This window comes from Monodelphis domestica, chromosome 4 (genome assembly GCF_027887165.1).
Source record: "Monodelphis domestica isolate mMonDom1 chromosome 4, mMonDom1.pri, whole genome shotgun sequence".
NCBI classification, from domain to species: domain Eukaryota; kingdom Metazoa; phylum Chordata; class Mammalia; order Didelphimorphia; family Didelphidae; genus Monodelphis; species Monodelphis domestica.
This window is the reverse complement of record NC_077230.1, coordinates 131,941,515-131,954,474: the sequence shown is the minus strand read 5'-3', so window position 1 is coordinate 131,954,474 and position 12,960 is coordinate 131,941,515. Positions and strand designations below refer to the sequence as shown.

General features: G+C 36.9%; 1 protein-coding gene across 1 annotated transcript in view; it reads left to right on the top strand.

The window, feature by feature from the left end:
• TMEM163 (transmembrane protein 163) overlaps positions 1-12,960 on the top strand; it is a 264,900-nt gene that overhangs the window by 118,955 nt on the left and 132,985 nt on the right. The window contains exons 3-4 of the mRNA XM_001369698.4: positions 8,261-8,304; positions 9,748-9,839. Of these exons, the coding sequence (XP_001369735.1) occupies positions 8,261-8,304; positions 9,748-9,839 (136 nt within the window). The remainder of the gene's footprint in view (positions 1-8,260; positions 8,305-9,747; positions 9,840-12,960) is intronic.

The following is a 12,960-nucleotide window of genomic DNA, read 5'->3' as shown; positions in this document are numbered from 1 at the left end:
TCTATCATTAAATACCCCAAAATTATCCCCAACCTACCTTCCATGTAAAAGGAACTTTAAAAGTTCCTTTCCTCCCCATTAAGGAAGGAATTTGAGGTGTTAAGTTATCAAAGACATGTCCAACCTATGATTCATCAGTGCAGAAACTCTTCTATCAATGCAGACCAACAGCTATTATGTAAGTAATAGTCTTAAAGAGTTTTCCCTAGGAACTAAGTTATCAAAAGGTATCTAGTTGGCTTGAAATCACCTAATGTTTTTGATTTATTCAAATCAAGCAAATACATGTCCTTTTAGTCAGTCAGCTAGCATTCATTAAGCAGTTACTATGTGCTACATATTTTGTATCTCTGAGGATACAAAAGAAGGCAAAACCCCCCAAAAAAACAACAACCCAGTTCCTGTTCTCAAGAAACTTAAAGTCTAATGGGAGAAACAATATGAATACTATGTACAAACAAGACAAATATGGAATAAATTGGGAGTAGTCTTAGAGGGAAGGCACTAAGATTAAAGAAAAGTTGGAAAGACTTCTTGAAGAAGGATCTAAGACTCAAAGGAAGCCAAGAAAACTATGAGGCAGAGATGATGAAGAACATTTCATGAATGTAGGACAGCCAGCAAAAATGCCCAGTGCTGAGAATTATAGTCTCTTGTTGGTAGAACAGTAATGAGGACAATGTACTGGGTTAAAAAGTATATTTTGGGGAATAAGGTAGAAGAAGGTAGGAAAAGTCCCGGTTATAAAAAGCTTTTTTATATTTGATCCCAGAGGCAACAGGGATTCAGTGGAATTTATTGAATTGGTGTGTGTGTGTGTGTGTGTGTGTGTGTGTGTGTGTGTGTGTGTGAAAGAGAGAGAGACAGAGACAGAGACAGAGACAGAGAAGAGAGAAAGACTTGAATTTTAGGAAGATTAATTGATAGTTGAGTAGAAAATGGATTTGAATTAGTAGAGATTTGAAGCAGGGAGGTCAGGTTGTAGACTATTATAATCTATTTTTTCAATCCTGATTACTCAATTCAATTAAATAAAAAATTAAATACCTACTATGTGCAAGGCCCTGATGTTGCAAAGGTTCAAGAAATCTCAGTTCTCCAATAAATCCTCAAGACCTTTAGGAATGATTTCCTAGGGAGAGAATAACATATACAAAGAAAATAGAAAAAGGTAGGAGGTGATGGTAACAAAGAAAAGATGGTCTAGAAAAATTTGAGGAAAGACAGGACATTTGTAGTTGGTTGAAGATGGGGTCAGGGAAGATGTCAGAGTTGGCTTCATTGAGGAGATGATACCTGACCTGAGCCTTGAAACAAGAGAAAGATTCTAGGGAAGGAGATATGAAATTGAAACACCAGCAAACTGAATTCAAGGAACATCTTTTACTCTTCTCATGTTGATAGTTATTATATAGAAGCAAAGGATTTTAGAATTTGAAGGGATCTTAGAGATCATAGAACCTTCTCATCTTACTAATGAAGAAATTGAAATTAACCTTTTCCCCTTTTTATCTCTTGCTGAAAAAAATTTCTTGAATAAAAAAGTCCTATATATTTTCACGTCACTTCAGTTTTTAGAATATATTCTTATACATCTGGATCCCCCAAACCAATAGTGTAATGTTAGCCAGCCTCAATATTCTTATTTTGAACTGATCATATTTTGAGACATTATAGAGTATTGATTATGAGTGAAATGCAAAACTGCAGATATAGTCTTCAGCCATTAGATCTGGAAGGGATATTAGAGTTCCTGAGAAAAAGGAAGTTGTGCTTATCCTCAAGAGCTTTCCACAAATCCTCTAGTTTCCTAGTCTAAAACATATTTCCCATTCTCTGCATCACTGCTATCTAGGTCTTTGTTTTCTTCTACAAAGAAAGACTTGCTAACTCAATTACTTATTCCTCCAAATGAAGACTGCATAATATATTTTGGGAGCTGCAAGCAACCAGGAGAAGAGCTCAGAGTTTTTGTTCTCTGATTTTCATTCCTCTGGCTGCAATCCACCCACATAGAAAGCTTCCTCTACTATACTGTTGCAGAGTGAAAGCATATGACTATAGTGTTGAAAAACCTATTTACATATGGAAACTGGCTATCACAGAAACAGCTGGCATTGGTGACCTGTCACATTAAGATTAGGATGTATGTGTAGAGAGATGAGTAAACAACTCCTGCTTGGTCCCATTTGAGGGAGGAAGAAGGGCAAGTGTTTGGGATGTTGTTAGGTATAGAAAGAGGAAAGAAAATGAGAGGTGGGTGAGTGAGTGGGTTAAACCATTAGTTCACAATTATCATTGAGTGAATTAAAAAGAAGCCTTAAGCAAATTGAACATAATTTTGTAATCCTGAGCAATGCATTGGGCTTTTCCTAGTTCAGTGAGCTTAGGCAAGTAAATAAATGTGTCAAAGGATGCTGTCCTGGAAGGATAAACAATTTAGCAACCTGCAGTGGATTTTAAAAATGCATTTCCTTTTACCCAAGAAGTTAGATCTACTAGTAGTAAAACGAATGAGTAAATAAATAAATCAGTCATCTGTTTCAGCTTTTCATAAATGGTAATTTACCTTTGGAGAGAAAGGGGGCTATGTAAGTTATTTAAAGGTTTTTGGACAGGGGTAGAAAATGGAACAAAATTAACTTAGAACTGCTTTTGGCTTCCTCATTTATCTAAGCTCCCATCTACAATGAGTATATGAGAAAAATTTTTTTTAAGTTGGAAGAGTAACATTGTTGTTTGCAATGCTGTAGTCTAAGAATCTTGAGTGATAGAGGCAGTCTAATTAAAGAGAGATTGATTTATTAACAGAGCTTTACTGGTCACATAATTTAGCAGCTAGAGGTGTTATTGGGCCTGGGGTAAAGCAGGATTGCTGAGGCTCAAGATAATTATTGCTTGATTTTGGACAGCTTGACAGATGGGTCTTCATTGTTGCTATAAATCTAGCATGCAATTGAAATTGCCGTCTTTATTTAATAGGATTGAATGGCACATTGCTGATTGTGACATTATGGCCCTCTGCAACACACACCACCATCTTTCAGATTTCTAAGGCTTTGTCCTAAGTCTTCTCTTCCGCTTGTTTATTCAGCTGCACAATTTACATGTGGTCTTATCCCAACAATGGATCCAGTTCATTTTCCACCTGTTCCTCTGTTTCAATTTGGAGTTTCCAACTGGCATTCTTTTTGGAATGGTAGAATTCTGACTTAGTTAAGGAAGAACCAATCTTTAACTAGATTAGTATAAATATGTGAGTTAATTGCCCCAAGATTTTAAAATTCAATATACACACATATGACAACATATATAATACATGTATATCAATTATGTCACATTATTGTCTATAATCATCTATATGTTTTATATATCTTTATTATTTATCTTTATATAATGTATGTGTAGGGAAGAGAGGAAGAGGGGGAGAGAGAAAGACAGAGGGAGAGAGGCAGAGAGAGAAAGAGAGACAAAGGGGAAGAAAGGGAGGGAGAGAGAGAGACTAGAGAAGAGGGAATAGATGAAAGAGAAATTCTAGGTAGAGTTGAGGAGACTGCTAACTAAATATTAGAGAAAAGCAAGAGAGAAGACTGCTCACGCCAAGGCTTTTGTGAGTGTGTATATATGTGTGTACATCTACAAATAAATAACCTCATATTTATATCTCTCCTTTCATGCACTGACTGAAAACTTTGGGCAACAAAAATGTTCATCTGGAGAGCCCAAAGGTGGATAGTAATGTGTTAAATCTTTGTCACCCTGCCTCATATGATACTTAAAACTTAGTTGGAGGATGTATAGATGTCACATAGGTAAATAAAGTTTATAAGGGAGATATTATTTTATATTTTGAGTTACATATATAAAGCAGAGGTAGGGTAATGTGTTGTTGTAAATTGATAGCCAAATCTGGGCTCTGCTACCTAGAGGTGCCGTGATAGAGAGAGACCTGGATATGGAGTTGGAGAACTTGACTTCAAATCTGGGCTCTGCTGCTTACAGCCTTTATGCCTTTGGCAAGCTTCTGATCCCAGTGTCCTTATCTATAAAATGACCTCTTTGGTCAAGATGACCTCGGAAGTCCCTTGTAGCTTTAACTCTGGGATCCTATCATTTTGAGCTTAATTGAAGACACAGTGAACTTAAGGTGACTATAGAGCAAACAGGGGGAGATCTGAGTTGGGAACTTACGAGACAAGTCAAGGTTGATGATTTGGATTTAGGAATGATATTGAAGTATTAGTTGAAGCTCTGGTAATAAATTGGACTCTCAGGGAAGACTCTTTAGAGAATGACAGAACAACAAGTACAGAATCTTATATTATTGTGGATATGTTTTCTTCCATCCTTGACATTTTTTTTTACTGTAAGGAATGACTTTCTGGTGGAGGCAAGTGGAGAAATTCAGCTGAAAGGTTGGTAAGTTAAAGAAGAGACAGAGTGATGCTATGGAGTAGAGAAGGTGAGGTGGAATTGCCGTTATCAGATGTTCATAGTTTCCTTCAGGATAGAGGGAAGCTGAGGTATCTGATGTAATTATCTCCAGGGATGAGTTGGAGGAGGGGACTTCATGACAGGAGCAAAGGTTGGAAACAGTTGCAGTGGGGAATGAAGTAAGCCACCAAAAAGATTGAAGTAGAAAGATTGCCCAGCTGATGTTAAATGGCTGATTTTCCATGTGCTTCCTCATTGCATAAAGCATGTTTAATGGAGATGCCTCTTGGGGTCAGAACACATTTTCCAAGCTTCAGTGGCAGAGAAACCTTTGAAAATCTCCCCAAGGGGCTCTGATTGTGATTTTATTCTAGTCTCAAATTAATATAGGACAGAGAGGTCTTTAGTGCCAAATTGTTATAATAGAGATTGAATGAACCTAGCATGGGAGTGGCAGGTGTGATAACTTCATTATACAAATCTCTGAAATATTCATTTTCATCAAAAGAACCAGCTTCAGGGAGGGGTTGATGGGGATAGGGGGAGAAACTCACCCTCCATGTTAATTAATGGCTGGTTTATTTATTGTTATTCCCAGTCACAGCAGCAGTTTAAGGTCAAATGAATACTGCCCTATTGTCTACTCTACATAGTTCTTCTCACAGAGCCACCTCTCTTGCTTTGAGTTTCTGGCTCCTAGTGATTTTTAATCACCACTGATCTAGATGGAATTTAAATGTTTTCTTGAGGTCAAAGGTGCCATATCTCATTAACTCATCCCTGAGCCATCTCTCCTGGCCACAGCCTGATATTATTCGATTGAGACTTATTTTTAGCTTGAAAAGTGGTGAAAATGTGTTCTTATTAGAATGATCCAGTTTGACCTGATTTCTTCTGGAAGATTTCAACCTGTCTGAGTTCAGTACAGGGCTAGGACAGGAATGTGTTGTGCTGAGTTTTACACCAAAGGAAAAATAGAGTTGTCATTCAAACTTCTCCCAGAAATTTGGGAAGAGACTCAATTGAACTCTGTGATCAGGCCCAATGTTAATGTTTTCTTCTTATTTAATAGTGAAAATGGGTTTTGCTGCTGACTTAAAAATGGAAAATTTAAGATTCTGTGGCTAGGATGATCCTTAGGGCTCCTTAGTTGTTCTTTTTTCTTAAGTCATTTCTTAGCATTGTTGTGGGATATTTGTAGCAGATTCTTGCCCCAAGAACAGGAGACTCAAACTCCATTCTATCCAGAAGTAAGAAAAGAATTTCATTTGAAGAAGAGGTTCATGGTGGTATAATAGCCTAGTAGCTGGTGGAATAATCTGGGGGCTAATTGGGTAGCCTTAGGGCTGATGGGTAAGGCCAGGGCCCAGTAGAGTAGCCTCTCTGGAGCTGACAGAATAGTAGTTCTCCAGGTGTGGAGTAGCAACTCCATGTTTGACATATTTATTAGGGTCTGGGGGCTAGTCATCTCCACTTTCAGAGAAATCTTCACCTCTCTTGATAACCCTGGAAAATGGACATGGCCAAATTCAGATCAGGAGGTGAATTTTGGGGTTTGACAAGTACTTCATAGGGAATAAGGAACATGCACAGGTTTAGGAGATTCTTCTGGAATGTCAGAATCTCCAGTGTGCAGGTTCCATGTTCCCCCATTGTCCACCTTATCATCATTTGTCAATCTGGGAGAGGTCTCACTGCCCTTCTGGAAGGAGAGTCTGGGGGAAGGGAGAACCATACATTAGAAGACCACTAGAGCTAACTAATGATATCTTACAGTTCTGAACTAGTAAATAAAGAACAATATGAGTAATTAATAAAACAGATTAGGCACAAAGTTGATGCCTAGTATAGGATATTATAGATCCTGCAATTCATGCTTGACATGCTAAAACTATAGGTTTTACAGTTGGTTTTTAACTAGTGCTAACTAGTGAGAAAAAACAAGTGTATGAGGGTCTTGTTCCTATCACTCCCCCTTCACTGTCTGCTCTCTGCCCCCATAATCATTTTTTTCCTTTCTATTTCACAAACAAAATTACTTGAAGTCAATTTATTAAAAATATGGAAATTTTAAGCCTTGTACTCTATTAAGAGCTCTTAGGAAAATAATACTGCTTGGTAGGATTATCATCTAAGGTTCTGGGGGATGGAAAAATATTCCATTTTCCTTTTGGAGTATCTCACCTTTGAAAAGGCAAAAACATAACTACTTTTAACTAAGCCAAAAAAAGCATTTTAATGTAATTTTGTATATATTTGTATTATGAGCATTTGACACTAATAGACTCAGTGGAACACCACCATGGGTTAGTTATAGTCTATCTATATTTCTAAAAACTACAAAGCTATAAAATTATTCAGGTTAAAAGTTATTTTTTTAAAAAATTCCATGTAATGCTACAGCTTATATTTGGAAATGCAACCATTTCCCAAATAACAAGCATATCCTATCTTTTTTTTGAGTAAAACATAGGTATATTTTTAAAAATGCAGCCTGTGCCACTGGTTATAAGAGTATCCAGAAAAATAAGATTTAAAGGGAAAATAAAAGTTATTCTAATTAGTTTATTCAAAAGAGGGAAAACTGACAGAACAAATTATATATTTTTCATGCTTTGATTTTGATGTAAGACCTTACTTCCATTTTCCTATGAAAGGAAATGAAAAAGGCTTTAATTATTTAGAATAGTGTAGAAATCAGCTTCTTCTTTCATTCAAACCAAGGTGGTTGATGAGTAGACTATTTTTGGCATCAGGGTCCATTTATTTTACCTCAACTACCTTACCCTGCCACCAGTGAAAATTGCGGTTGGTGCCATTGATTGCATTTGCTCCATTCCCAGCCCTCTACCATCTCCCACTAAATGCCAACATTCACTCCTCCACATTCTACCGCTTTTGCCAGCACTCGACATGAACGTTGGTCAGCACTTCTAATATAAGTGTTTCATTTTTATTGGTGTGTGAATATGTGATGCTTCATTGTATTTCATTAAGTTATATTGTCAGAGTGTCCAACACCTGTCCTGTGCCAAAGACAGTTTTAGATAGATGTATTAGATACGGTATTAGATATGATGTGTTCGATATTAGATACTATATTAGAAATTAGGTATATTAGATACTATGTTAGATAGATCAAGGAATTATGCAGAGGCTCTAACAAATGGGCTTGCCAAAAAGACTCCCTCCAAACACAAGGAAAACCATATCCCCCCTCAATTAATTTTTTTCACTTTGAATTTGGACAAAATTATCTTTTAACATATTTGTGACTTCTAGATTATAACCTTCTGGTGTCCAAGACACCTTCACATTTAGGGTTAGCTTTGTGATATGCCCCTGTGTGCCTATCCTTAACTGGATTGCTTTACAATCCAAAATCCTGGCTCACTGCTTTGGCATTTAAGAACTTTTACCTTCAAAAGTCATATGTTCATCACAGAGTTTCTCAGTGCATGTGTGTATGGGTGTGTGTCTTCTTTTCTCTCTTACAATTTGTCAAGTTTTGATTCCCAGATTATGAGTTTAATTTGTTACTAAATATTTTCCTCTCATTTGAGTGCCCTCAAAATATACTTCAATAGGGTGTTATTACAGACCAAGAAGTAAGAGGATGAGCAGTGGCTCCTTCTTAAAAATAAGCCAAGATGGAGCCTCTTGGGTTCTGAGTTCCCAATTTGCATAGGTATCTCAGTGATCTGTGTTCTCTTGGCAGTTTTCTTCCTGTGCTGAAAAGGCTACTTCTGATGACTATATTCACAATGAAAGAAAATATCCCTAACACGGTTGAAATTATTCTGAATAATATTTTCTTTCTTTTTAGCTGTCTCCGTAATGAGGTACAGCGCCTCTGCTTTTGGGTTTGCTGTAAGTAATTTGAAATGTCCTTTTATGCTGTTTTGCCCCATTATCTGAGCCATGTAACCTTGCCATGGACTCTGTGAATATGGGTAGTCAGGATACAGTAGCTTACTCTGAGAAGATCAGCAATGGGAACTATCTCAATATACAGTTGGATCCTTTAATGTTGAGAAATGCTTAATACCTCAGTATTTAACAACAGAATTGCTTCTGAGACCAAATTCCCAGCCATACAGGTCAAGTATTTTGGTATGTCACTGGGCAGATGAAATCTCTTTCATGTAATGATAAATGCCTACTTTGCTGCAACCAGTTTCTGGGATATTTTAGGATTTCACCTTTTTTTTTTAGTTCCCCAATTTCAATGTAGGCTTGAAAATGATATTAATTCAACTATCCTCTATTTGGGCATGATTCCCCATAGGATCACATGTAACAGAAAGATTACAAGTGACTTAAATTTGGCTCTAAGTCACTTCCCAGGGAAAGCACAAGCTTATCAGCCCTAATTCCTAATTACTTTAGACTGAGCAGGAATTCTTAAGCATTTTGTGTCTTGGATCCCTTTGGCAGTTTGATGAAGCCTATGGATCCTTTCTTGGAATAATGTTTTTAAATGCACAGAATAAAATAACTAGGATTACAAAAGAAAGAAATTATATTGAAATCATTATAAAAATATTTTTAAAGAAAAAATAAATTGACAGCCCCCGGTTTCAGAACTTCTGCTCTAAAGCCTAGTTTAAAGAATGCTGAGAGATGCTATTTAGGATGTGATGCTATTTACAGACAGGAGGAAATAGGATAGCCACACTTTTAAAAGTTTCATTTGTAAAGTAATTGGGAGTCAGGGGTGGTATTTTTCTTTAATTTGACTGAATGAAAAAAAGTTCATCAGAGCAAAGTGTGACTAATGGCAAAAGGATATAAAGGGCCTCACTTCAACACCACTCCTGTTTTTCTCCTCCAGCTCCCCTATGCAGATATATTCCATTCTCAAATCTATTTTCTCTCTTCAATAGAGGAACTTTAAAACATATGGGAAAAAATATTCCCAAAGCCCTTTAGCAGGGATGTGTTGAATTTCACCCAAATCACCTAAATTCTGTTAAAACTAGATTCAGTGTCTCAGGCATCACTGTAACCCCTTTATTCTTAATGTCTCCAGAGTGCCGGCAGCTAGAGGGCATGCTAACAGGACTTGCCTTAACAAAGATTGTAGCTTTTTAAGTTAGTTAGCACAGGGGATGATACTTTTTTTTTTTTTGATGATAATGGGTTAAATGTACAGGGTTCTTTAATCCCCAAGGGTTTGCTATTTTCTGGTAAATCAGTGACAGTGTTGACTTTCAATGAGTATGAAGTCTCCTTTCCCTGAAATTAACTTGCTAAAATGTTTCCAGCAAAACGACTCTGGAAACCAACTGACTCTGTGTTTCCCTCCTCCAGTTTGATGCCATCTTGGATGTTTTGTCATCAGCAATTGTCCTGTGGCGCTATAGCAATGCAGCAGCTGTACACTCTGCACACAGGGAATACATGTGAGTATATCTTAACTCTTTTCAGATTGGGCAGCGGCAAAACTGCAGTTATGGCCAGCAGGTGTGATGGGTTCTAAATTAACAGCCACTGAGAGGAGAGTTATCAATGAACTTTGGTCATTTTTTTTATATTTCTAAGAAACACCTTGAGGTTCTTATGATGGTATCAGTTGTAACATGAGTTACAGTTGCTATGAGATATATAAGTTCATTTAGAACTTGTTCCTCTCCTGGTAGAGAGTTGAGATTCCACTGTAGAATAATGAATCTTTTCATTTTTGAATCCAGGGTACTATAATCTATGATTGGTATGGAATTATAAACTTCTTTAACAAGGCCTTTCTCTCTGCTAGTCTATTTGTTTGTTGGTTGTTGTTGTTTATTTTACCCACGAATCCTAAAACACTGTAAGTGATCTCTTTTTCTACTGTTACTGCCTCCCCTGCCCTTCATCTGTCATGGTCCACACATATACACTCTCACTTTCTTATTTCCCCTAATTTCTATTACATGACTATGCTTCTCCCACTTCCATACCATTTCATTAGCAAGGGTTGCCACAGAAGTCTCTATGGTGTATTAAAAAATATAAAGAGGGAAGATTTGTGCCCCCAAGGGAAGCTTGGACTTTCAGTATGGAGAGGGGGAAAGAGAGGAGAACCCCCTTCTCAAAGCAGAGTTCAGGGGAGACAGTTGATGTTTAGGGTTGGCTCAGAGAGAGGAGAGGGGGTTTGAAGATTTTCCCCCTTCTGCCTTCCCTCCTTAGCTAAAGCTACTCTCCCCAATTCTCTCTTGTCCCCCCTCCACTACTCAAGTTCAAAAGGGTCTCCCCTTGATCTGCTCACTCACACTCAGCTTGAGGAACAGATAACTTTTAATATTAACTCAATCAGGTAATACAAAAGGAATAATGGGCAGAGAAGAATGGGAAAAGAAATGTGGGAAAAGGGGGTGCCTGTCTCTATCTAAACCCTTTCCCCTCCCTCCTCGATTTTGGGGGAAACTCAGGCCTTGGCAGCCTGAGCCCCCACAGAGACAGTCAGGTTGACTCACCCCTGGGCAATAGGAGCTGAGATAAAGTCTGCTCAGGTTTCTTTTCAGAAAGTCCCTTCAATTGGGAAGTGTAGGGGGGGAAGATTTCCAGTCACCAGTAGGAAAAATGGGTAACCCTTAGGAGATAGTCTTTTCCCACCCTCTCTCTTTGGCTTCTCAAGACCGAGAGCCTCACTGCTCTCCCAGCCAGAGTCTCCTCCTCCTCTGGATTTCCCCTCCTGGGCCCTTCCCCCATCAAGGTGATCAATTTCACATACTCTTCAGCCTGGTACTTTTTCTCTAGTACCAGCCTCTGTCACAATGGTGGCTACTAGATTCACACCTTTCCCTTTCCCTGCCTGGAGTCTTCTGATGGGGTACTATAATAAAAGAACATATTAAAAAAGAAGAGGAAATCAATTTCCACTCCCAAATGTATACCTAATGATGGTTGTTTTAGTGGCAGAATCAGTATCTTGACTCTTTAGATATTTCATATTTCATTCATTCCTTCCCTTTAGTCACAATTACTATTAATTTTAAAGTCACTACAGCAAATATTAGGTGCCTATTAGATATATGACACTGTGTTAGTTACTGGGGATATAGAAAAGGATGTGACACAAATCCTGTTTTTAAGGGGCTTACTGTCATATGGTATGTGTGTTGGGGGTGGGATGGGGGAAGTATGATATGAGAAAGAATGTGAAAAGAGATCCAGGAAAAATATTATGAGAAATATGAAAAGGGAAAGCTCGCTGTCAAGCTATAGGAGGAAATTATCAAATTGTACTTTGAGAAGAGGATAATGCCAGAGGTAGGCCTTGAAGAAAAAAGGACTACTTACTGATTTTAGAAATAAAACAAACAAAAGTAAGAAATATATAAAAAATAAATTAAGGTTTTATAGACACAGGGAGGGGGAGAATTTTTAGTGCAAAAGAAAAATTCTAAAGCATTATTTTCTTTAATGGAATGAAATAAATTAGTCTATCCAAGATATGATTTGACAAGGCACATAGATGGGAGAGGACAAGATAAAAATAAGAGATTGAATTTGACTAGAATACAGAATATATGAAGGGTAATAATGTGATATGTATATAAAAAGGTAGATTGGAATCAGATTATAGAGTTTTGAATGCAAAGATCCAGAATTAATTTTTTATTCAATAAGCAATTAGTTGAAGAGTAATGTGATCAGAGAAATGCATTAGGAAAATTATTTGGGTAGTGGTATGAAAAATTCTTTAAAGAAGAGACAGACTAGGGCCAGAAAAAACAATAAGGATATTTATATTAAAAAGCCATTTGAGAAAAAGAGGGCCTGAATTTTAGAATGGGATTAATGGGCCTACAAATTAGAAGGTGAATAATGAAAGATTATAGAGGTAGAATTGATTAGGCAACTCATTGTATGTCTGAGATGAGAAAGCAAAAAGTCAAAGATGTTTTTTGAGGTTTCTCACATTCATGACTAAAAAGATACAATGCCATACTGGTTCTTATGTTTACATATTTATTTGAGTTTTTACAACATTTCACATACCCTTATAGCCTCATCAGGTAAGTATTATTATTATTTTAATTTTATTTAAGGAAACAAGGTCAGAAACATTATGATTCACTAACAGTCACACAGTTAGTTAATATTGAATCCAGAAGAGTCCTTAATATAGTTCATAGTATCTATCTAAAGCCAAGAGCTATCATTTTCCATAATGGAGAAATTTTAGTCTTTTATAAGAAGATCAGGAGTAAACTAAGAATGTCCACTGTCAATGCTGTTAATGGATATATTTCTAGAAATATAACCTATAGCAATAAAATAAGAGAAAGAAATCGAGAAAATTAATATAGCAAATAAGTGTACTACTTCTAAGGTTATGACCGAAAGACATCAAATAAAGAAGAAACAGTCCTATATGTACAAAAATACCTATAGAAATATTTTTGTTGTCTTTGTTGTAGCAAAAACCTGGAGACATTGGGATTGCCCTTCAATTGGGGGATTACTAAACAAATTATCCTGTACATATACAATGAAATACTACTATACCATAAGAAATCATGAAAGGTCAGATTCAGA